Source organism: Pleuronectes platessa, chromosome 3 (genome assembly GCF_947347685.1).
Source record: "Pleuronectes platessa chromosome 3, fPlePla1.1, whole genome shotgun sequence".
Lineage (NCBI taxonomy): Eukaryota > Metazoa > Chordata > Actinopteri > Pleuronectiformes > Pleuronectidae > Pleuronectes > Pleuronectes platessa.
In genome coordinates this window covers 8,809,425-8,835,544 of record NC_070628.1, presented here as the reverse complement: position 1 = coordinate 8,835,544, position 26,120 = coordinate 8,809,425, and the positions used below count along the sequence as shown (strand labels likewise).

The 26,120-nt window shown below is 44.7% G+C and overlaps 1 protein-coding gene across 3 annotated transcripts in view; it reads right to left on the bottom strand.

Annotated features, from left to right (window-relative positions):
- nr3c2 (nuclear receptor subfamily 3, group C, member 2) overlaps positions 1-26,120 on the bottom strand; it is a 70,706-nt gene that overhangs the window by 11,045 nt on the left and 33,541 nt on the right. For all 3 annotated transcript variants that reach the window (XM_053419761.1, XM_053419758.1, XM_053419759.1), the window contains exons 3-7: positions 20,986-21,113; positions 12,935-13,051; positions 8,627-8,971; positions 6,869-7,013; positions 1,213-1,343 (exon numbers count right to left, since the gene is read on the bottom strand). In XM_053419761.1, the coding sequence (XP_053275736.1) occupies positions 1,213-1,343; positions 6,869-7,013; positions 8,627-8,971; positions 12,935-13,051; positions 20,986-21,113 (866 nt within the window). The remainder of the gene's footprint in view (positions 1-1,212; positions 1,344-6,868; positions 7,014-8,626; positions 8,972-12,934; positions 13,052-20,985; positions 21,114-26,120) is intronic.

Below are 26,120 nucleotides of genomic sequence, written 5' to 3'. Positions count from 1 at the left end.
GTGGTGTTGTGGATGGAAGAGACTCCAGATCAATGCTTCTCCTGTGGGAGATGTGGGAGATGCTTATTTGGGAACATACAAGGCTTCATGTTGTAAGAGCAGACAAACAAGGAGACGCCTCCAATTATCCAATTATCAGTGACCTGAGAACATCAGCACTGTGGATTCTGGTGAATCCGGCTGAGGAGCGTGCCGCTGTAATGGATGAGTCATGGTGCAGCTAGGCATCGCACTCACAAAGCACCGATGGAAGCTTGTTGAAATAGACAGAGTTCAGAGCGGCACAGGTGACTCTCTGTTAATGGGCCGACATGTTCAGGTAAAGTGGTCGATATGTTCTATCACTCAAAAGAGGAGCAATCTGATGACAGTACATCTACAACCTGCCTCAGTGCACACCTCCACCAAAGGTAACGCCCATTCTCCACCAGCTTCCACCCGTTTGTACTGATATGACTCTGACATTGAATGAGTTCTTCCTTGAATCATGTGTAATGCTGAGACCGAGTTTCATAGAAATCACAAATGTATCCGCCATGGTCCACATATGGACCCAAATCCACTAAATATTCTCAGAGAAAGTTTTTGCGTAATCCTGCAAACTAACACACGAATGCAGATGAAAACAAACTCCCTGGAGAAGAAGACTAGGAGTTCGCTTGGAGAGAACAAATCTCTGCTCACCATGTTACAGTGGGGAAAAATAACCTGGACACAGAATCTGCACTTGAATGTTATGCATTTGTTTCTGGCCCATACCACAAAGTGTCAGTCTTACCCTTCCTGTAGTTTTTACCTAATCCTGCTAAACAAACACAGATGAAAATGTAAATTCATTGCGGACGTGATAATCATCCACCTGAATCTGCAGGTAGAATAAAACATCATCAACCATCAGCGTTCACTGGAAGCAGTGGTTTGTGATGGTCAGATTGAACCAGGGCACCACCGGTCCCTTGGTGTGTCCCTTCACAAAATGTGTCAGCTGTTATTTTGGTGATGTTTAAAGTTACCGAACAGTGATTTCACTCAGTTTTACAATGTTTTTAAATAAATGTTTTTTCAAATGATATTTCATAATAGGTAGTGAATTGTACTCGCACGCAGGTTTTGGCACGAGGTGCAAGTAATTCTGCAGAACACATAATCAGTGTGAGCGGGTTGGTACAAGATGAACCCATATGATGCAGAGTAGGCCCGTGGCTGCCTCACCTGTGCTGAGGAGCAGGAGGACCTTCATGGAGAGGAACTCGTCGTAGCTGAGCTGCAGCCTCAGGAACTCCTGGCTCACCTGCCTCATGCCCAGACACAGGTCGTACATGGCCGACTGCTGCATGCGGTCCCTGGAGGAAGAGGGGAGAGGTGATAATCTTTAGAATTAACAGAAATAACAATTTCTTGCAGAGCCCTTTTTTATTAGATTGTGTTAGTAATTGGTCAAATCTATGCTCGCGCTGGGCGATATGATCACCAGAGGTCTGAGGCAGTCAGTGGGGGCGGGGCAGCGAGTTGAAGCTTCTCCTAAGTCCTCGGATAAACTGCCGCAGTGGTCGGCAACTGGGTGAGATCAGCACCAGATTCTTCTGATTATTGGGTTTTCTCCCTCTCCCCTATCGACTGACACAGACGTTCACAGGAGCTGTGGGAGCTGTGGGAGCTGATCTCCGTCATGGCAACAGCATCCACAGAATCACTCAAAGGCAGCACAACGTTCCTCTGGATGCTGCCGTGCTTTATATTGAGCTGAATTACAAAGCTTTTATTTTGAAAGTTGTGAATTTTATAAAAAGCATAGACTATAAAATCTTTCTTGCAGATAAATCAGGTGGGATGAACACAAAGGAGGAGAACAGGCATGTTTACAATGGGCACTGTACTAGTTTTATGAAACTTTGTTGTTTGGATCCTAACTGTTTTTACATATCAAGATATATTGGACTTTTTCTTATATTGCTAACGATGCCATTGATTTATCCTCCAGCCCTGATCCATGCTTATTATTCCCTCAGTACAAACCACAGCCCTCACTGGCTTCTCTCGACTCTATTCCTATCACGCCAGTTCAGCCCAGTGAAACAATATTTCCACAGAAGTGCAGAGAAGGATCCTGTGAGTCTGGGCTGAGAGCAGAATACAAAATCCCCCCGGATGGCAGAGTGCTGCGTACAGTATCGCAGCACAGATGCACCACTTCTCCGAGACTGGGGTGGAACCAAAGACCCTCACTTCCCACTCCAGTCACCACAGAAACCAGTCTAAGGAGGACGTGTCATATTCTTTTTATTTATGTTGACAGAAATTAACCCCGTACATGAGTGTATGTAACAATATGAACACTAAACTTATGTGACCCGACACTTTCCTGCTCCACCCGGTTTTCACTGGTTTCTCTATCAGTGAAACAATTTCTCTGGGTTGCAAAACATGAAAGAAACTTTGGCACGCTGACATGGTACGAGCCAATCAGGAATGTGCTCTGCAGATGCCACAGATTGGAGGGGAATCTGTGGCATTTGGTGCCATCATCTCTCCCATAAATCACCACAACCTCAAGTCCACAGTAATTAAGTGCGTGTGGCGCGGCTCCACATGAAAGAGATCGGGAGTTTCCCCCGACAAAAACATTGAGGCTACATCGTGGAGCCCGGAGACTTCGGTCCGATAACAACAACAAGACTAAACGTTTTGTAAGTGCATAAATGTTCCCGTTAACGCACAGGACAGGATAAAGCTTTACAGTCTTTACAGTAGAGCTGTCGGCCCGATAAGGAAGTGACAAACTGTGAGAGGACATGTTTCCTCCGCAGAGTCTGAGAGCAGTTTCCCAAAGTGCAGCGAAATATCATCTAATGCAACTTTGAGCTGGAGTTTCTAAAGTCTCCACACGTTGTGTCTCTCTCTCTCTCTCTCTCTCTCTCTTGCACTCTCTTCCTGAAATCAATTTTGCTGAATCACTTCTCAAAATGAGCTGCTGGTTTGGGGAGGGCAAGAGAAAAAAGAAATACTGGCAGCAGTCTCTCTATTTCCTTCCTTCTCGCTCCCTCCTTCTCATCTTCTCTACATCTTTCTGTCTCGCTCCCTCACTCTGCTTCTCCTTCCATCTTCCTCTCTCTCTCTCTCTCTCTCTCTCTCTCTCTCTCGGTGTTGAACTCTGTCTCCCTCTCTCTCCCTCTCTGTCTGTTTCTATGGTTAAAGATTCAGGAGGGAGCGAGGAGTGAGGGGAGGAAAAGGTTCAGCTTCACCTTTTGGCTGAGGGGAAGCCAGAAGCTGAAAGTTCATCCAAACTAATCTAAAATAACAATCACTGATTCCCTATTAACAGTCAGATATCATGTACAAAATAATTCTATAATTTATTGTTAATATTAAGTAATAATTGGTAAAAACATCTCCACAGATTCATCAGAAATGAGCCTTTGGGTGGGTGGTCCGGTGCCGGGTTTTGATTGACAGCTGAGCTGACATGGGAACAGTGACTCTAAATCGTGCTGTGGCAGAAATGCATGTTGGGATTTGACGCCTCACAAATAAAATAGAATTTAACTGAATGGAATTAACTGCAGGTTCGAGTCAAGGACAGACGGTGTTATTGTCAAATGAAGACCAGACCTCAAAGCTTCTGAAATAAGTGACATTGACGTTTCTTGGCAAAGAATAAATTTGAGGCTGTTTAATTTGTTACAGCTGACTGAGAGAATTCAGCTGCCCAGCCTCCAACCTCACTGCTCACATGTGTTTCCTGTCTGTCAGCCAGACGTCCGTCACTGCAACTGTTTAGAGTTTACAGTATAGATTGAAACCTTAATATTTCATCATGTATATGACATTGATCATATTTGTAACTGTTTTAGGAGTGTTGCTCTTTTTATTTCTACCTTTACCAACATGTGCAATAATCTAATCATGATCAAGTGCCCAGAACTTCAGGGAACCAGCCTTTGTTTTTCTTTAGCAAGCACCAAACACACATAATGAGACTTAATGCAGACGGATTAGACTTTGTCTTTAATGTAAAATGCACATTTGTCTTTCACTCTGGCTCAGGGAGTGGACAGGCTCCTCATTAAATACCCTAATGCCCCGAGTTCACAGGCACTGTGTAGCTATGGAAGCGAGTGTGCTCGGTTAAATCCCTAAAATCTTTTTCTGACTGAATTACTTAAACACCAGGTTGAGTTCACAGCAAGAAACACAGCCCCAAAAAGAAGCAAGTGTGGCAGTGACATCTAGACTTCTCTGAGATAGAAGAACATCCAGACCGACCTCCATCTCCAGCCGGTCTACATCTCATCTTAATCTCCATCTACTCTTTCAAGATAAATACCAGGCCCATCCCTCAATGATACAGGAACCACACCATACAGCCTGCTGCACGATGCAATTTCAATATTTACCTCAGCCAAGGAGATTCGGTCTGTTTTAATGCAAAACAACTACTGAACTCATTTTCTTGAATTACAGCACGAGGGTTGGTTAAAGCCCAAAGGAAGAACATAAACCTCTTAAAGAGCGGAATAAATTAAGGGGGCGGATTCACATTTGTTCTTGATGAACAAATTGGCCATATTAATGATATCTGTCCTTGTGGAGAGGTTTGAATTAAGAGGCCAGATTCAGAATTGGGTTGTCTTTTTAACACGATAAAATATGCTGATATCCACGAACAGGTGAAAAGCTGAGTTCAGTATATTTCTATGTACGTGGTAAACTCTATGTATCTCAGTGCATACGTTTATGCAATGCACTGATGAAGTGGCCTGAGCCTGAAACTTATTCTGAACTTGCAGCAGCGATTCAAGCAGATGCAGCCGACTCCTCCTTTCCACAGCAGAGGGTGAGATCGGCTGACACCTGCGAGGGAGTGGGTGTGGCCCAGCAGAGGACAGGGTGATAATTGCTGACATGTGTGTGTGTGTGTGTGTGTGTGTATGTATATGTATATGTGTGTGCGCGATGGAGTATGACATTCAGCAGGGGAAGAGTGGCATGACTTGGAAGTGTTTGAGCCAAAATCGGAACTACAAGCCAAACCAGTTTTAAGTGGCATTTATCTTAAGTCTTAACAATTAATCTTTCACTGGATTCTCTAAAAAACATTAACTGCAAACGAGAAGAGCAGGTTTGATTTGTTTTCTTTAACCTTTCATCGCCGCTGATTGAAACTATAAATTATCCGGAGAATCATATAGTTGGATTGTCTTTCTGAACTTGGTGACACGCTCTCTTGGCTTCTGATGCTAGAGACCAAACCCTCTTTAAAATACCTCAACTGTCAGCCAACAAATAATTCTCTGATTTCTTTATAACTCCTCGACTAGGAGTAATTAACCCCATTCGGCTTTACCTCACACAAACACAGACCGATCTCAGAGCAGCCTCATTACTGGACATTTTCTCCCTCACATACTTGCGTAGCATAAGATCGGATATATGTGCTATCATTGCTAACATAATTACATCTATAGGTGTCGTCATTATTATAATTGTCAAGTGTTTGCTCGTTGTGAGGTCTCAACCTGACTATGTACAGCACCTTGAGATGTATGTTTGGATTTGGTGCTCTAGGAATAACATTTAAACGAATGAATTGAGTTGTAAAACCCAACCAGAGTTTCCAGTTCATATCTTAGTGGGAGTGGGAGTGTGGGCCGAGGCCTCTAATTGTCTCCACCGACCAGTGTTGTTAGCTGTAGCAGCTTCAGGCCTTCTACTGGAATCGCCCAAATAAAACAAAACAATTAAGTCTCTATCACAAAATGAGATTTTCTCCACAAACTGTTAGTCTCAAAGAGAAACACATAATTCTTAATAAAACTGTAAGCCACTTGGCACTAAACAGATTAGGGGATCAGTGGTGTGGCCCACTGGTGCTCCACCGCCTGCGTAAACCTCACACACACACACAAACACAAACACACACACACACACACACAAACACAACACACACACACACACACACACACACACACACACACACACACACACACACACACACACACACGTAATCGCTGCATTGAACAATGTCATTTGTACGTCTGTTTATTTATTTATTTGTTTGGGACAATCTGACCCACTAACATTGACTTACACAACCTATTCAAACCTGGCCCTGTGTGACCCTGCTCCTCTCGGCTGCCTACAGGGGCTGCTGTTCTCCTCTTTGATTCATTCTACAACATTCAATTCATCCCCAGCCGTGTGCCGCCGCGGCTCACATGCACATCCTCTCCACTCGCTCTCCTGTTCAAATACATTAACGCAGATTAAGTGGGACGGAGTGCTGCCCCCCCGCTCGTCTTCCACGGCCCCCGTCTGCCCGTGAAGTGGCAGGAATCAGGTGCAAGAAATCTGACCTTGTGTCAAGTGCACAGGCAACGTCATCGCCGGCAAAATCTCAAGTTAGTCCCTCTCAGTGCTTTTCAGGCATTTTAATGGAACGCCTGAAATAGTGCAGCAGGGAAAAGACTGTCTCCAAAGTCTACGAGCAAAACTAAAGTTTGTGCATAAATATGCATCAAAGGAGAAGCTGGAAATAGCAGAAGCCAATAAGACTTAGTAGTCAACCTGCAAGTGTCCAACCAATTTCTGTATCTGCTAATTATCTACTCCCAAAAAGTATTTACACTTGTGTTGAAGATCACACACACATCAGATAACATCAAATGTATTTTACATGTGCTGTTGAAACTGTTTTCTGCTTAAAACTACAGGAAGGGAAATCTTATTTTTCTTTAAGGATGTAATTGAACAAAATAATGTAACAAAACAATATTTGATATCAGCACCGGTACATTCATATTTTTCAGAGGTATGAGCTGTATTCTGCAGATATGAACGTGTGTGAGTGTGTGTGAGTGTGTGTGCTTACTCGTTAAAGATGAGGTCAGGGGCAAAGTAGAGCATCTGTCCATTGGTGTGTTTGTACGAGCGCCAGCTGAGGCAAAAGGAGGACAGACACATCCACGAGTACTGGATCAGGGTTATTTGGTCCTCGATGGGCAGGCCCCGGAAACCTAACACACACACACACACACACACACACACAAACACAAAGATGAAGCAGATGAGAAGAAAGAACAATATAAATGCGGTTGACAGTACTCAGGTACTTACACATCAATTTAGGAGGAAGTATTTGAATGCGTGTGTGTGTGTGTGTCCCTGTGCACAGTTCGTACGTGCAGCTACGTCATGTGCACTTCACTTTTTCGTGCCAATATTTGTTGAGACATGAAAACCACTGAGAAGTATTCATCCGTTCTTCTTTTATGTAAATCCCCAGAAGGCCTGCAGTTATTGGTGTGTTGTCTATGGAGCCCCAGAAATAGAGTCGAATAGGAAACTTGCCAAACTCTCAATCAAACTCTGGCAAGAAACTTCTCAGGCAAAAAAACACGGGCCAACTGAGGACACACAAGTGACTTATCAAGGCTCAGGGACTATTTCCGTCTGAATGCATGTCAGTCTGCCAAAAACAATCATTTAAAAAATACATATTTAAAGCAAAGGTACGTGGAGAAAAAAGCCTGGATTAACGCTGTTTATATTCATTCAGGCGGAAACTTCTGTAGATAGAGATTCAACATCTGAATCTTTTTTACTGACGTCACTTTTATTGACTGACACAGGAAGAGGCGTCAATGTTTTTTAACATTTTGTTGTTATTGACGCTATTGGTTGGTGAGGCCCTGCGTGTCAGCCCTGCCACATCCAGAGCCGAATGCAGGCGGTGGCACATCTGAAAGTCGATGGTACTCGTTTTGACCCTTCTGTCTGGCTCCCTCTCTATTTATACGTCCGGATATGGCAAGCAGACACCGAGGAGGTATCAAATATTTGCAATTCAGCAAATGAAAGGGCCTCAAAGAGCTACCTGTGAGGTATCTCTCCACACGTCTTCCGGTGACGGGCATTTTAGGGGGAACTTCTTCACCCCTTCTCAACCATTTTATCTTGTTTTTCTTCTAGGTTAAAAAACACAAGATCTTCTGTTCAGCACCGCTTCTGACGACTCTGATGTAAATCAGTTCTCGTTTGGAAAATCCTAATCTCGATTCTATTTAATGGTGAAACAGGATTCGCTGCTAATCCTCTTGAAGCTTTGCAGAATAATTTCCCTGACCTGTTATTAATAAATTTAAATTGGGTGCCGGGTTGTTATGTGAGATCAAACGTAAAGATGCCATGTTATCTTTATTAAAACCAGATAAATAATCACAGAATAGAAACCCAGATATTTATTAGAGTGATAACTTTTATATTCTTTGACTCATCCATGAAAAAAATTGATTTACTTTTTCATTCTAAATGTGAGGCTCTATGATTTAAATCTTCCTGGTCAAAGACACATTGTGCTGAAAATTTACTGGATTTTTAAGATACTTAAATTAACTAACCGCAGCCTTTTTATTGACTTTTTAAAAGCAAAAGAAAAAAGGTAATTCATCCGCAGTTCAACCTGATATACTGCAGCTGTCGTCGTTAAATTAAAACCTTTAAAAACTGTGATTTACCCACCTCTACACAAATATCTGTGAGGTCGGCGCTCACTCATACGTATACTACATATACTACACACTCATAAAGAGCATGGAGGCCTCGGCCCATCGCTCCGGTGGTCACTAACCTGGAAGTACTTTGGCCCACTTCACCATGCGCACCATCTGCTTCCCGGCCAGGCGGTTGAGGCTGGACAGCAGGTGGTCGGTGGTGTCAGGCTGTGTGTTGTCGTAGCCAGAGTACACCTCCTCGGGCTCGATCAGCTCCAACACGCTGCAGATGGAGGGCGGCAGAAAAGGCGTGACCCCCCCGGGCCCGTGGGGCACCAGGGCGTTGGCAGCGCTGGCGTTCAGCTCCTTCTCTGAGGACAGGTAGCCGCCTCCAGCGCCACCTGTGGCCGTTTGGCCGTCCTTGGAGCCCGGCAGGTCCTCGCTGACTCCCTTCAGCTTCCCCAGCTTTTTGGACTTTCGTGCTGAGGGGGGGGGAACAGAACCGGCTCTTATTAACACATCGGTCACTTCTTACAGTCATTAACAGACAGGTAATGCAGAGGTTGGAACTGTTAGGAGGTGGATCCGTGTGTTTCTTGACCAAAGTCCAGCAGAATCAGGAGTAAACAAATACAAACACTCACACACTGTAGGTGCATCGACTGCAGTTCTGCAATCCCAATAGAGCTCCCTTTATGAATATTACATGAACTGTATTCCAATATACAGAAAGATGGTTGTGTTACTTAGCCACTGATATAAATGGGGATGGACAAAATAACAGAAACACACAACACAGCTCAGCAGACACCATAATCTCAAAGACGACCATGAAGACGAATCAACATCTCCATAAAACCAGTTCAATAAAGAGTGAAGATAAGATTCACTGCAGGACTGTCGTATTAGACTGGGCAGTAAAAACAGGAGAACCCTAATAAACCATCCACTGGGTGAACATGTTGATGATCCTTCATGCAATTCAAATGAAACATCCACTCAGGTGTTCTGTTGCACGACGTAACTTGAACTGTAACAGCTCCTGAGCTAAAGTGGTATTTTCTCACCCTGCTGTTATTTGCACTGTTTTCTTTATCAAACTGTGATGCATGAAATGATTTTCTCCTTCAATTAGATTCAATGCTAACTTTAGCGTTGGTGGTTGCAGTCACACATTTTCCATAATATATCCATACAATATTTGTGCTCTTTTACGATTGGACGTCTGTCAGCTCTCCCCCCCCCCCCCCGCTCGTCTCTGTGTCTTTATTAGATGTGAACAGTCGAGATACAAGGCCGCGACTCAAACCCTCAGACACGCTCACTGACAACTGACAACTTCCAGTGTTTACTCATGACTTGTGGTGATCTGCTGTTTGTCAACACTTCAGAACGTTTTTTACTCAACAGACATGTGTTGACTTCATGGTCGTGGTTTTTTCTTGGTTTAATGTGTGTGAGTTAGAAATGATCTGCTGGGAGGAGCGCTGCATCTCGGGTCGGGGTCCGGTTCACACTCAGATTTGAATAGCTGATGTCTAATGGGGTTTTCAAAGTTTTTTTTAAGCATCACTCCCCAATCCCCTCTGTGCTTTGAGTGAATGAGTCAATAATTTGAGAAACATCTGTCTGTCTGTGGCTCCCATATCTCGAGAACTGTTCATCTTATCGTCTTCGCACTGGCCCTGTGTATTGTAAAGGACCAAAGAAAGTGCAGTGTCAAATTTGGTGCGAGTTGGACACGTGACACGTTCAATATTCATCACATTGGATTGAACAGACAACCAGAGCCCTGTAGCAGCGGCTGGGACTCATCTAGGCTCAACATTCAGAAAGAAAACTACCAGCCTGGTGATGCTGGTTGTCTTTATAGTTTGTCCTTGCATAATACGTTAGTTCGACATGAGTGAGTGACACAGGACAGACTTGTTCAACTTGTCTTTGTGGAGTTAACTCTTCTGCTCGGCTTCATGGCCGCTGCACATCTGCGACCTCTCTGCCACACGTGTGCAGACACCAGCTCGACTCTGGACCCACCTTCACCCATCACACAGACTCCTGCTCCCCTGGGACCAGTCTATTTCAAACCTGTCTCCTCTGTGCGTGAGCATTATCAGTGTTTTAGAGGGCGGCGATGACAAAGCAGAAACAAATTACCCTGTTCACTCAATAATGAATCCATTTAATATGACTACTACAATGGTATTGTCTTGTTGCTTGGGATTTACAAACTCACACTTTCACATGTGTGCTTTAGTGCTTTTCTGGGATTGATTTTCCTATTAATTTGTGTAATATTGTATTATTTCATCGTTTCACCCACATATTAACGTTTAAAGACGAAGTCAGGGAACCAAAGGAAAAGATGATCCTCACCTCTCAGTTTTTAAAGTTGACTCGTTTTGCCCTCATTCTGTTCAGTTCATTTTTAGTGTCCACAATTGTGGTGTAATTTATTTGATTGCTGACAATCTCACTCCTGTTCTAGATCCTTTCAAAATAAATTCATTTCATTCTGCTGCTATAATCATAGTCCTCCCGCTTTCGGGTTTTTCTCACAGGGTGGTAAAGCAAGTAGTCTGCTAATGAGAAGGTCGGGGGTTCGATTCCTGAACCACAAATTACCCCTGACTGCTGTACCGGTAGTGTGTGAATTGGATGTATGTTTGATGGACTGGGTGCTAGATATAGAAGCACTGATGAATGTGGGTGAATGGGTGAATGTGCACTGCAATGTAGCAAAACGCTGAGTGGCCATTAAAACCAGGACAGCTCCTAGTTTCCATGTCACCTCATATATACATTTCTATTTTTAAGAAATATGCCATTAGAGTTTCTCCCTGTGCATAATAACACGTCTTTTATTATTCTCCCGTCACTAGAAGCTTTTTTTTCCAGCAGCCATTTTCTGAACCGCCGCAAGGTTGATGAAGGACTCGAGCCACGGAGAGCTTTGAGCCGGGCTGGGAGCTGTTGCTGTTTGGAGCCTGTAAAGCCCATTTAGATCTTTTATGTGATACTGGGCTATAAATAAACTTTATTTGAGATGACAGCGGACAGTTCTACTGCGTGTCCATGTGACAGTTTTCATAAACCAGTGCAGTACTTTAGATAAGGTCGTATCAGGGGTGCTGTTCTCTATACGCCTGATTTAGTGGATTTCTATGGTCCTTCATTAATTATTCTTCACAGTGCCACCAGAAACATAACATTTTAATTTGTTAAGGTTTCCTGATGGTCTGTACTGTGTTACTCTGTCCAGTTCCTTCAAGTAGAATTGTAAATTTACTTTTTTCTGTACTTAAAATCTCTCCCTCGGTAATATTTGAAGTATAACTTGTCTGACTCAATATTTTATACATGTTAACCCTCCCCGGGATCATCGTCTGGACTGAAGGCGTTAAAACGTGGGAACTAGCCGCGGGTCTTTTTATTTATTTACTAACAAATAGCATAAACTGCACTTACAATAAACTGCACACTTTTTTACTGCTAACTTCTCACCATCACACACACACACACACGTCTGCTACGCACACAACCCCCACACCGAGCTAAAGCAGCTACGCTACTTGCGCAACAATATGCTGACTCACACGTCTCACTTCACTACAGATCTTGCACGGAGAAACTAATCACACTGTAAGTTCCTTGTTTACTTGTATCTTGGCATTAAAGAAGAAAAATGTAAAACAGTCGTTAGTAATGCAAGGGTACAGTTTCCACGCCCGTCTGTGCATGTGTGTAATAATCTGTGCATCATCGCATCATATGCTCGCAGAGGAGAGGGCAGGGCCAGCTTTACGATCTCAATCGCCTGCAGCTAGCCGTAGCTACTCACGCGTCTAGAGAGCCCAGGATTATCCACAACGTTTGTTTTGAATGTGTGTGTGTGTGTGTGTGTGTGTGTTTGTGTTGGATGCTGCCCGCTCTGCTTGACCCGACTGGGGCCGTACCCAAGAAAAAGACAGAAACGATACATGTGCCGGCCGGCTACTAACCCAGATTCCAGAGACCATAGCCCACCATGGCCACAAGAGGTCAGTAAATTACAGGATGACATATTAAATCGTGTATGGGACAGAACACTGATCTGAGATGTCAGGAGAGATTATCAGTATTGTTCTTCTATTTGTCTTGAACTTTAGCTTGAGCATTGTTTTCCTGGCTCGCGCTGACAAAACCTCCCTGGAGCACAGTAGATCTACACCTACTGTCAATGCAGTGTAAATAATAGGACCCGTATATATGAGAACACATACGTATGAGAACCCATATACACAAACATCCTATGACTCAGCTTCCCTGCGCCTCCTGTGACTACAGCCACAACCACTTTTCCATATCTACTTTCTTATTCTTAATAAGCCGAGCGGAGGCTGACTCAAATGTCAGATCTGAGACACGTGACTGAGCAAGTCTCTGACGGGGGTGTGACTCCTCACCTCCGAGGTTCATCCCGGCCTGGAGACACTTCCGTACGCGGCACGCCGGACAGTTTTTCCTCCGGATCTTGTCGATGATGCAGTCGTTCCTGCCGGCGCACAGGTAGTTGTGCTGCCCTGAGGAGGAGAAAACACAAAGTCAGTTTAACGGTGAAACGTGCATGAAACCGTTTGAAGATTTTAAAGTGATAAAAAGGAGGAGAATTGAGAATTCGACTTTCTACATATTCCACCATCGTAATGTAGGTCAACACAGAAACCAGTGGAATGTCCGAGATCTACATTTTAATGATTACCAGTGAGAAAATGATTGAAATTGTGATTAATCCGCTCTCACTTTGGACGACGCAGGACTATCGGTGTATTATAGAGGATCTGGGATGAGGGTATTAGAATTCTCTGGAATCAGGACACTGGCTGCAGCTAGACTTCTTCTCCTGACAGTGATGCTAACATGGCGAGAATCCCTCCTGCCTCCTGCCTCCTGCCTAGCCCTCAGCTAAACCCAATGATCTCCCATTTCAGAGCGCTTCCTTCCGCTCCACTAGCTCTTCACTGTACAGCTCCTCTCCTCCTCCACTCTTCTCCTCCACCTCGCCTGCATCTCTATCCCTCTTTTTTCCCTTTTTCCACACGTCCGCCAGCCTCAGAGTGCCATACGCCCACTCACAGACCGGCTCATGCTCGTGCACGCATACAGTCATTCACTCGCTCGCTCTCATATACATACACATTCGCATGCACACATACACACATATACACACATACACACACGTGCACACACAGCCAAAGCTGCTCCACTTGACAATTTTAAATAAAACTGCAAAATGTTGTATTTGCTTCCACAAACAAATGCACAAGGAACACACAACCCAGCTGGAGAGTTATATAGTGAGGTATAGTGATCCCAGTGACCCTGGTGTATGGATTTCTTCTATTAGGGTTGGTGTTAAAATGTTCCAACTCTACAAACATGTCAGTGTATTCGGTCTTGTGTCTTCTAACATGTTCATCCTCTAGTATTTGACCCTTTAGGGAGATTTCTGGCGCAGACTTTTCCCGTGTTGTTCGAGAGCAAACACGTGCATCGTGTTTCCTTGCAGTTTGCTCACACACGTACGTTCTGTGCATCGGGCTTTGTTGCCTCCACGGTACAGTATTTGTGTTTGTGCAGCACTGAGCAGAAGTTGTTTTCTGAGCTAGCAGGAGTAGTGCGCAGTGTGTCTGTCTGGCTGCTGCCAAAAGCCAAGGAACCGAGCTGCAGGAGGAGAGGCAGCAGCTGTAGCCCCACCACTATTTCTGGCTAAATCACATGACCGTTACATAAGCCCATTTTTCTTGCTCTAAAAAACAGTAAACTGCGACACAGGAAACACAACGCAGCCATCCCCTTCCCCACCCCACCCCCCCTCGTGCACGCACACACACACACACACACACACAGACACACACACACACACACGCTCTCACTTGGATAGGCCCGGACCAAATGGCTATTTAAAAAAATAAAAAAACTCTGGAGCTTTCCTGTCAACTGTTTTGCTCGTTCCCTTGAATCTTGTTAATAATTGTTGGAATGAAATTCACTTTATGAGACAGCTGAACTCAGGGGTGTGTGTGTGTGTGTGTGTGTGTGTGTGTAGCTGTGTGTGTAGCTGTGTGTGTATCTGAAGGGAGAGAGAAGTTGTTTATTAATGCACCAGTGTGTGTGTGTTTGTGTAACTGTGTGTGTAACTTTGTGTGTATCTGAAGGGGGAAATAAGTTGTTTATTACTGCACCAGTGTGTGTGTGTGTGTGCTCACATGGACTCACACTGGGTGTTTACCCCTGAATATGTGCATGTGCTTTTCAACCTGGCGCGTGGCAGCCTAACTGATGAACGTCACTTGTTCAGTGTTACCTGGGAAAATGGAACTTTCCTTTTCACCCAAAAAATACACTAGTCCGGTTTTTACTGTCAAATTAAGTCAATAATAACAAATCTTATCAGGATATTTTCATAAAAGATTCCTCAGATTGTGTGAATTGTATGCAGAAGCCTTTTCACTGCAGATATGTTAACATGTTCCTGAACTCACATCCTGTACATGGCAACCCGCTGAGCTCTTTAATGGAGTCCACTCACGTCTACATTGGGCTAATGATCTCACAAACTGGCAACCACCCGCTGAGTTGGTCTCTGCTGTCCGTCAGCTCCAGCCTCCATCAGTTAGGAGGGAATTCTTCAGAGAGGGAAATACTCTTCTCCTGCGGGGACCCCCACTTAAAGGAGAGCGGTCTGCCCTGCCCCCCCCCCCCTGGTACTGCCACAAATATGGTGCATGTGCTTCCCAGACGACACACAGGCTTTTTAACCCGGCATATTTAAACATCCACCACACACCATCAGACCCTCGCTGCCCCACATCAATTATCCCACTGTCACTCTCTGAAAAGGCATTTGGCAGTGGAAACCCATTTCTTCACTATGCACCAGCACTGGACACAGAAGATGGAACATAACTATAAGGGACGAGCTGGATTCTGTGTCTGTCTCATGGATTAACGCCGTTTAATTATCCGCCAGCGTCGCATTCGGTGAATTCTCTGATCTCGCCATTCACTGGTATTTATGCAAACCCAAATTACATAACCAAAAATACCCAGACAATCGAAAGTCCGGCCTCTCCGCGATGTAATTGTTGTAAACACTCTGCCAGCAATATGCAGATCACTGCCTTTGCAAAGGCTCGGCCACGCCTGGGCTCTGGACGACACACAAACAGCTGTGCTGGATGGAAATCCACTCAATTAAGTTTCCCTGTCTGGATCATTATAACGAGAGGCTGCAGGAGATCAAATAGGATGCAAATAGAAGCTGTTATTTTTGCTTACTAATGTCTCCACTTCTATGATAATAATGTTCGGTGTTGCAAACAGTCGCCCTGTGCATTTTCCACTTGATTTATTTCTTCTACACATAATGTATTTAGTCATTATTTGGCATTTAGTTGTTAGTGGCTGTAGTATTGTATTTGAATTAATCTCAGGTATAAAGGCCGTCAGCTGAGGTAGCGTTTATAAATGTATCTTACAATACTCTCATACACAATTAATTATAACACAGATAAGACATTAAAATATGAGTCTATACAACAACCAGTGAAGTTACAGCTATAGAGGTCAGATACTCCTTTGGCCTTTTTCCAACTGAGAGAAGACAAAAACATGCTCTTCCATATCTCCTTACTCATCAAAACATATTTTGATGTGTATTAAAACTACATTAAAGTATTTATTGAATACCTATGACTCACATTTAGAGGGAAAACAAAGTGGAGTATTTCTGTTGGTGCAGTAATTTCTGCGTAACTTGTTGTTTCCTGTCTGCTAATAATACATTCTCCATCTGATCTGCACATTTACAGTCTACTGAGGTTAGAACACTCTCCTGCTGTAGCAGATCAATCATCAGTGCAGACACTGAACCGGTAGATCGGCACCGTTTCCCCGGCTGAACACAAACGGTTTAACCCACTTCTTCTTTCTTTTTTTAATCACTACGGTGAAGGTCAGATTATCTCCACCCGAGATCCGTCAGGCCAACAGGTCGGCGGGGGGGTCAGGGGAAGTGAGGGAACGGAGGAAGGAGTGTGTGCATGAGAGTGATTGATATCATCACGTGCACCATACAAACCTGTTACTGTAAAAAAAAAGAGGCTGCACAGGTCAGGAAATCCCAGAGTGTACAGCACTGGGATTATTAAGTATTTAAGTCATGGATGGGGCCACGAATGATTATGTATTTTTAAAGTATGAATGTAAAAGGCACACACACACACACACTGTAAAAGTAAATTAATCTAGGTTGCATTAGAAGGAGACCCCTCCTCACGCAGCAGTCTCCAACCTAAATGCCTATTAGAAATGTGGGTCACACACATGCTTACAGTAAGCTTTGCAGATTTAATTTCTATCTACAGTGAGTGTATGTGCATGTGTGTGTGTGTGTAGAGCGTAGCAAGCTTCAGCCAGCGATTTGTGTTTGAATGTTGTGCACAGTTTCAGCTGATCAAAGTGCATCTGATGTGAGACATGTGCGGAGGAGCTGGGATCAGGGCAGCACTGCTCAACGGCTCCTCTCCCGCCTTTAGTTACACGAGCCTCACACGCACAACACACACACACACACACACACACACACATACATGCACACGAGTCCAAGCATTCACTCCGGCGCTGGAAGGACGCCTCTATTCCTCCAGCCTCCTCTGAGCGCGATGTGATTGGCCGGCCGGGTTGCCAGTCAGAGCCGGAGCAGCGCGAGCCGTGTCCTCGGGTGACCTCTCCCACAGAGGCAGCCCTCTGCAGGAACAGGTTTTCAGATCGACGCGAACGCCATGGCAACCCAGTCACTCTGAAGGCCACGACCAGTTTGACTAATGACTTTGGAAAAACCTCTCGCTTCAACGAGAGAGCGGCGAAAACGCAGCGAGCGAGCTAGAGAGGAAAGGAGCGCCTGGTATTATTACAAAGAGCAGACATGCCAAGCCACTGATGACATGTGAATAATAAGCTGGCGCTCGGCTCTGTTCAAATGAACTGCACATGGAGTCGTTTATCGAGTGCAGCTGTGTTGTATCAACAGAGGAGTCTTCAGTGGAATCGAGGGGAGAAGCAAAAAACTGCATGTGTGCAGCATGCAGCCATTTCCCCTTCTCATTAGAGACGATAAAACATATTTATGAAGTTTGTGGCCCAGGAAGAAGAACTGGTATATTTCATCAAAGCTTAAAAGTTAACTGCGTGTGTTTGCATTAGAGTCGACAATAGCTACAGCAAAACTTCACACGTGTTGTTGTCACTCTGCCATGTGTGTGTTTATAATATACAATGATTAAAAATGTGAACGTCACGTACAAGAAAGTGGACAGAGACCAAGATTATTGTGTACCTCCCCCCCCCCCCAACAACCTTCAAAAGATAAGTGGTGTATATAATGATTGGATGGATGGATGGATGGATGGATGGATGGATGGATGCACAACCTTTGACATGAGCAGTGACTGGCCCCTATTAAACGCACCACACCGATAGTTAACTTAAAACTATTCTGAACACATACACATAAAAAACACCATAAACCCGCTCAGAACATTAACACAACATTATTAAAATAACGACCAACACAGCCTTGTTTATGGGACAGTAAACAGAGTGGAAGGCTCCATAATACTGTTATTATTATAAGATGAAGTGCATATACGAGGAGCAGGTAGACGAATACTTCTTCTATGGAGAAAAAGTGTGTTTGCAGTAGCACATGTACTCGGCGATTAATTTAATACTTCTACATTTTTCTTTTTCCAGGGACCGTGGTGATAAAGTTTATAGAGTACAGTTGGCTGCGCCTTCTGGTAGATATGACGAGAATTAAGTGGAATGAATATTCGCCCACTTGAGGAGGACTGTAAGTGAACAGATTTGGAAAGTAAACGGCTCCCGCGGCCAAAAGCTTCTCCAAACAGATGGTCTGCACGTAAACGCCGAAATGTAGACTCCGAAAGAAACGCTGTGCCGAGCGCCGGTGATGTAAAGTAAAGCTTCCTATAGCAGTGACTTGGATTGAGGGGTGGGGGGGTGGCAAGGGGGGATCAGACCCTCCACAGTCAGAGGACTCCATCTGATTGGTCGATGACTGCAGAATGCTAACTAGCTCTGTAGTAAAGGGCTGTGAGCCAGTTAGTCGTCTAATGAGCCACAGCCGACCGAAAAGTTGTGTCCCCCGAGGCGGGCGGTGCCAAAAGAAATTAAGCATGGAGCTGGATTATTCCCCTCGTGCAGATGCCCACTCTCCGCAGTCGGCTTTTATATATCACACACTGAGTCCAAGTTTTTTAACTTTGAGAGAAAAGAGGGAGGGGGAGGGAGGAGGAAACGCTGGTGGAGGGGAGGAGCAGCCCGTCTCCTCACGTCCCGACTTACACATCTCAGAGGGGCTCGCTGCTGACACATCACTTTCCATCCCTCTCTCCCCTGTCCTGCTCGCCCCCCTCCCTCTCCCCGCTCCTCCTCTCTTTATATCTCTGTCTGCATCTGACTTTTTCTTTGTCCTTCCTCCTCTCTCCCCCCCCCCCTTCCTCCCTCGCTGTATCTGTTTCACTGTCCTCTATCTCTCTTCAGTTTGCAAAATCCTCCTCTCACTATTTTCATCCCTCGCCTCCCGTCCCACCCTTTGCCTCTCTCTGCTTTTCACCTCGGCAGGAGCCGTGGAGGTGTGTGTGTGTGTGGGGGGGGTGGGGGGTGGGTCGAGTAAGGTAACGGCTCGCTCTGCACACCGGAGGGAAGAGCGCACGTGTCACAGGCACAGCCCTAATGGCATCAAAACTCCTGTACTGGGCCGCTTTTTTCTTGCGACTGTTTGGTTGTTTGCATAATCAGGAGAAAACGCCAATAATAACAAAAAAAGTGAGATTTCATACAGTCAGTGAGTCAGGGTGATTATACTGCATCTCATCTGAGAGGCAGAGTTTCAGGAGTCTAACCATCAGGAGGTTTCCAGAGAGTCGCCTGAACGCCCCTCACACAAAGTCACATCCTCGCCGCCGGCCACCAGCTTCCTGCCGGGGCCTCGCTTCAAGCGTCTGATTTGATAACCTCAGACACATAATCTGGTTTCTGGTGTCCACAACGTCCGTGTGTAAATATCATCAAATCGAGGCCATGATTTGATTGGGGGGGGGGAGGGAACGGGTGCAATTCCAATTAAATGTTCAGAGAAAAACACATCCAGAGCTGGCCCGTGTAGTCGCTGGCTGGTGGGGTTGTTTCTGCTCTGGGTCTATAAAGAGTGTGTTTTGCATTCAAACATTCATCTTAATGAGTTAGACGCACGCCTCGGGCAACAGCCACCAAATGAAAAGCACATTATGGTGCAGCTGATTTTTTCCGCAGCTAAATATAACAGAAATGACGGCTGCAGGAGAATTACCTTCTGAATGTTGTTGTTGTTTTTTCCCCCCCCTCTGATGTGCCACTTAACTTGGTCACAGTCTATAAATGTTAAGCTGTAGGTAATCTATCTTCTGGAAATGATAGATATGCAAAGGATGTGTTGCGATTGAACAGTAGTAGTTAAATAAGAATAAGTGTGGTGCAAATTAAACCAGCTTCCACTGTTTGATTAATAGTTCTTCAGAAATATATCAGAGCTGTGGCTGCTCCAGTGGTTTCCACCAATGCTTCAGCGTTTAAAAAAAAACTCTTGTTGTATTTACACACATGTTTCTCAAAGACATTTCCCCAGTTGGAAGAGCTGGAAGCTTTCACCACAAACTTAAACTTGCTTTGGCACGAGGCTCTTCCCCCTGAACCACTGTTAATGAATTGAGCAAAACGTCTGCCAACAGCTCTGGAAGAGGCTGCAGTTGTCAGTTGAAGATGATGTTGTTTGAAACCATTTGATACTCACTCAGCCCACTGTGAGTATTAATTTTGGCGTAATGTGATTTGAAAGTCACAGAATGACGGAGTAACTCTGGCCCAGCGGCTGACAGACATGAGACTAATGTTTGAGTGTTTAAAAAACAACGACTGAACGTCACTTTGCATCTGAAGAATAAAAATGTTTGTAGCATTTGGAGAATAAACAGAACACAAGGAAATTAGGCAACAAATTCATGAGCGTGTTCACGACATCAACACACTGTAAATACAGAAAACCTGCAGAAAGCTGATGTTTATTTTGGTTCTGACACCCAGATTGCATGATTATGATTCTACAGGATATTTGGACATTGAAATAATTCTTAGCATGTGCGGGAATTCTTGTTGCCGCCAAAAGAAAAACATTGGTTGTGTTGTCACAGTGAACAACTTGCAGCTTTTCTCTATTTGCTTTGTGTTCTCTGTGTTTGCTGTGCAGCCGGCGCGCTGTGGATCGCTCCTGTGTCTTATTGACTCACAGCCTCCACGGCTCATCGAAGTGGTGACTGGTGATGTGCATTGTGTCACGTCCACTCATTAGAAAGAAAACAGTGACTCCTGTTTGAACGAGGGGTTAATGCCGTACCTTCCACTGCCCTCTTGAAGAAGACTTTGCAGCTGCCGCACGTGACCACGCCGTAGTGACATCCCGACGCCTCGTCCCCGCACACCAGGCACACTTTGACCGTGGAGGACGGCTGCCTCAGCGGTGAACTGAAACCACAAAACACACATTTTTAGGTTATTTAACCAAACACAAAGAATTTTCAAAAGTCAACAACACAGGGCCCCCCCCCGTGTGCAGTCTAACACACGCTGTGAAACATTCTCAGGTATTTTTATGAGCCTCGGTACAGTAGCAGCGCAATGAGGCCCGCCGTAAAGATGTCTGCCAACCAGGAGATATTTACAGCTTCACCAGGCTCTACAGACGTGACCGTGAGAGAAATATGGAGGAGATCATTTGAATTCAATAAGCACATTGAAGTAGAGTGGCCTCTAAATTTGAAGTAGAACCTTAAACACTGACATTAGAAACGTGAGGTTAAATGCTGGACTCAAAAGAAACATTATTTTTAGTAACGGTGTAAATAATGCAAAAGGTGAGAATCGTCCGTGCTCTCAGGATTTACTCTGAGCCGTAACCAGCGGGCAGCAGAAAGGACAAGTGTCTGTTGTTGACTCTGGCCTCCTCATCATCATCTCCTCCTCCTTTCACCACTGACTGATTTCTACAGTGACCACAGCAGCTCTGGATGTACAGTACGTTCCCACTCATGCAGCACTTAATGAGAGAATCAGGTCAGGTTCACTTCTTTCTAGAAACGCAGCCCTGCACGGGGGTCAGGTTATCTCAAGAGTTAAGATTTAACCACGACACAAAAAGACACAAAAAGACACAAAAAGACACAAAACATTGATGATACGACCGAAAACCAGTTTAACCTTGACCATGATGATACGTTTGTTCTGTTTTAATTAAAGTGTGATCGGTTGAATACCTGTTGTGTTGCTGTATTTCTGGTTTCACGGCTTGTTTTAGTCAAGACAATCATTTTAATAAGCAAACACCAGGAGGAAAGATTGTGATAGCGTGGTTTATTGTGCGTTAACCACGGGCAGATGCATTATCAGCATTTAGAGCACGGCCCTGAAATGAACAAGTCAACAGCAAAACGTTTGTGTCTCTGAGATACGTGCGTCAGTGTTGACGTCGGCCGATGAAGCAAATCACGTCAACGAAATGTCAAAGATATGTTTGATGTCACTTAAAAAATTATCATCTAGCAACAACCTCAAATGATCTCTCGTGAGAAGAAGCCACTGAGTGATAGGTAATAGCTTTGAACCTCTGGAATCAAGCCAAGGTTCATTAGTAATGTGGAAGTGTAGGTTCATGCCAGGTATCGGGAGGTCTCTCGTTTTTTCAAAGACGCAAACCCACCATCGGACTTTCGGTCTTTCTGTTTCCTGTTCCACGAAAAACCACTTGACCACTCCATCGTGTCTCTTTAAGCTTTTTTAGGATTTATGTCCCGCGTGCGGCCCGAGGGCACTGCGACCAAATCTATCTCTCAACCCCACACTCGAGTTAATGGAGATGTAAAGCAAAAGAAGGGCAAAGCGGGACATTGGAACGAGAAGAAGAAGGAAAATGGACCAGGCCACGAAATAGAGATCAGTGTGAAGCCTGACGTGGTTTTGATGATCGCACAGAACAAGTTTACAGTGAGGAGGAGGAGGACACATGACATGTCACTTAGTGGTGTGAACAAGTAGGCTCATTGTGTTTGGGTGTGCCATTTCTTTATGCTAGTTACTAATGGAACGACACAGAATCAGTTGCCTCTCACATGTCAGAAAAACGCACATTTACATTTGGAGCCGACTCGAAGACAAAAATCCGGACGTACGTTTTCAATTTTTTGCTAAAACGTTCGCACAAAATAAAAAAAGAACAGGACGTGTCCACGGGCACGGAGACAGAACACCTTGTATCAAAACATCCAAAGTGGCCTCAGCTTCCCCCCTCTTTTCTGTGCTAATTACCTCGCTCCCATCTCAATCAATAACACGCAAGGTGATTGTCTGGTTAACATTCTCCTTACATCCTTCATCAAACCAGCTGCCAGGCGCTCCCTCTCTCTCTCTCTCTCTCTGCCGCCCGCCCGCCTCCTCCATGTCTCTGTGCCTCGCTCGCTCGCTCTCATGCACACACATCTCCTCCGGGGGACTTGCTGGAAAGGGGTACAGCAGCGGCACACTCAGATACAATCAGGACCGCTGATCTAATTCCCTCTTGTCCATCTACACACACATTCAATTTGTTAGGACGCTTAGAGGAGTCTCTGGTGAGGTGTTTGTCTGACTGGATCTTTCTGGCACCGGGCCCCGCGGTTTCATTTAATGCGAGCACCAGCCTGAGTGTGTGTGTGTGTGTGTGTGTGTGTCAAGGTGTGTTTATTGTGTTTAGCTTGTCTATCTACTAAATATTCTCCTATGCATTGGCCTATTCACACCAGCAAAACTAGGTTATACCAACCGAGCCGGGAAAAACCGCCCTGGAAAGTTTACGGCCAAGAACAATTCGGTCTAAAGCTTTAATACCGAGGCAGCGGTAAACCCTTTAACAGAGCTGCACATTAAAACCTTGTCGCTGTGAACCAGTGGGCCTGCCTGCCCGTCCACCAACAAGGTGACTTCCCCTCCCTCTGAGGAGTATATAGGTCATCCACTCCCTCTGCTTATGAAACCAGAGCAGACGGGCCAGGCTGCAGTGACTGTGCACCAATGGCTGCCAGTCGCCCTTAAACTACACACAGGCGAACAGACATCATTATCAAAATCCTGCTGGTTCAGCACAGATATTCCCTCAGCGGGCGCTACGTGCAAAAAATAATTCTGCAAATATGTTCTAATGAGGTTGAAAGACAAATTTCTAATTCAGACACTGTGTAAGCTGTGTGCGTTTTGAACCCACTGTACAAAAGGACTCTTATTTCCATGGCTTGGAATATTCTCCCGGTCGTAATTCATGCCTGTTTCAGTGATGGCTGAAATGATAATGCACCGCTGCAAGTTACATCTTGTTAAGACCGGCAGTTCAAACGGTAAATACCTGCCTGCAGTACCAAGTGTCACCTTTCATCACAGCACAAGAAGCACATTTGGTTTATGAGATATTGCGGACAGATGCTTTATTAAGTTTGCAATCTATAATTATATTTATTAATGCAAACATTGTTGTTCTGCTTAAGACTTAAAAACAAGGCTTATTTTATGCATTAGGCCATTTATCTCTCTGAGCAACACTGAGTGACTAATGCATGAGTAATCTAGCCAGAAAGAAGACTTCTTTCTGGTTTACACCAAATAACACAATTTATCAGCTCCAGTGGTTCGATTCCCAGTTCTGCCAGTGTCTTACTGTGTGGAGATCGTGGGTCAGGTTGATTGGAGACTGTAAACAGGCTGTAGCTGTTAATGTGAGCATGTACTGTAACTAAAATGTTATTTTCGATGATATACATTAAATTGTCCTAACTTGCTTTAATCGTTGTCTTTGCTTAGGTAAGCATTAGTGTCTAAATCTGGATGTTTGTGTCAGGGGCGGATCTTGGATTTGTTCTAAATCAGGGGCCATGAAGGGGCCACAGTTTACACAGGGGGGCCAATTCTAAATGAGAAACATCCATGCTCAACTCCTGATCCAGTATGATGCACATTTAATTCATACTGTGTATAGCTATGAGCAAAGCCACACATTATTGTATGTGTTTTTGAAACATTTAAATCTGGTTTATTAACTAATTTAAATTCATTTTTAATATATCTTTTAATGTTGGTACTTGAATAAAATTTGACTGATTGATATGCAAAAAACAATTTATTATCCCTGCAAATGTCTCCACAGTAATATCTGGCTGTTCTCAAAGAACGTTTTTGTGTTTTACAGTTTGAGGCGACTTCTGTGAACAGGGTCTGTGGCTTCTCTTCCTGACCCCTGTCTCCTCTATTTCTGGGTCCAGTCTCAGACGGACTCAATGGGACTGACTGCTCAGATCAAAGGTTTCATTCTTCGCTCCAGTTGTTGCTTTTTTTTTTCCTTCCTACAGAAAAACCCCAGGGCAGCGGTTTCATTGTTTTCAGTGTCCTTTCATCTTTAAAGATAACAAGCAAAGCTAACAACTAGATTTAGTCGCTGTTTATTTCCCATGAGGACGCAGATGAGTGCGGGTACACAATCCCAGATTCTTCCCACCGAAATGTACAAGCTGAGAAAAGTGTATCTCCGTCCGACTCCGTGGACCGACGTGCTGCTTTCGGGGGGAAGGTATTAATGAAAGGACAAAGTGGAGAGGGAGACGTGAGAGCTTGTTCAGCCAGACGAGGCCCAACGTGCCCTCCAGAAATGTTTGAGGACAAACCGCGGGACAGATGTTGGGGCTCAAATTGGCCTCATGCTTTTGTACGACTAATTCGGATGTCACACTGGGAGCATTCTCCGAATGGTTCAAATATCTCCGCCCTCTCTCAGCTGCGGACAGGATGCTAAATCGACCGGCGATAAGACCAGAAGGGATATTTAAGCCATAGATTTATCAGAATCAGGAAACACTGCCCTGGCATCACAGTCAATTGAAGCTGCTCTCTCTCTCTCTCTCTCTCTCTCTTAATCCTTTGACTATAAACAAGTCAATGTGGGTCACAGGAAAAGGTCAGAAGTCATCAGACTGTGGCATAACTACAAAAGTCAGTTGCCATAGGAACAGAGCGTGAAGTAGAAGAAAACTGATGAATTAGCGATACAAAGGAAGTCGGGGGGGGGCAGGAGGGGGGGAAGCTGGTAGCTATTCCGAGGTTATCAAGATAACATCATTAGAGGTGAATAATGGGCCGTGAGATGTCTGTATGATGGAGGACAGCGGGGCCCACGTGGTGCGACTGAACCCGGTGACCTGCACAAGTACATTAGTATGATTCTGTGTCTGTGTGAGTCTGTGTGCGAGCAGCTGAGGCGCACACAGTGTAGATGCGGCTTATTCTCTCCTAAGAGAAAAACAATGTCCTCATCATGCGGCGTCCGGCACAGTTGGCCCTACACACATCTGTGAGCTTCAGTGTGCTGTATTTACACTGCTGTGGAGCTGCCCACTGTAAAGATAAGTGTGCATGTGTGTGTGTGTGCGTGTGTGTGTGTGTGTGTGTGTGTGTGTGTGT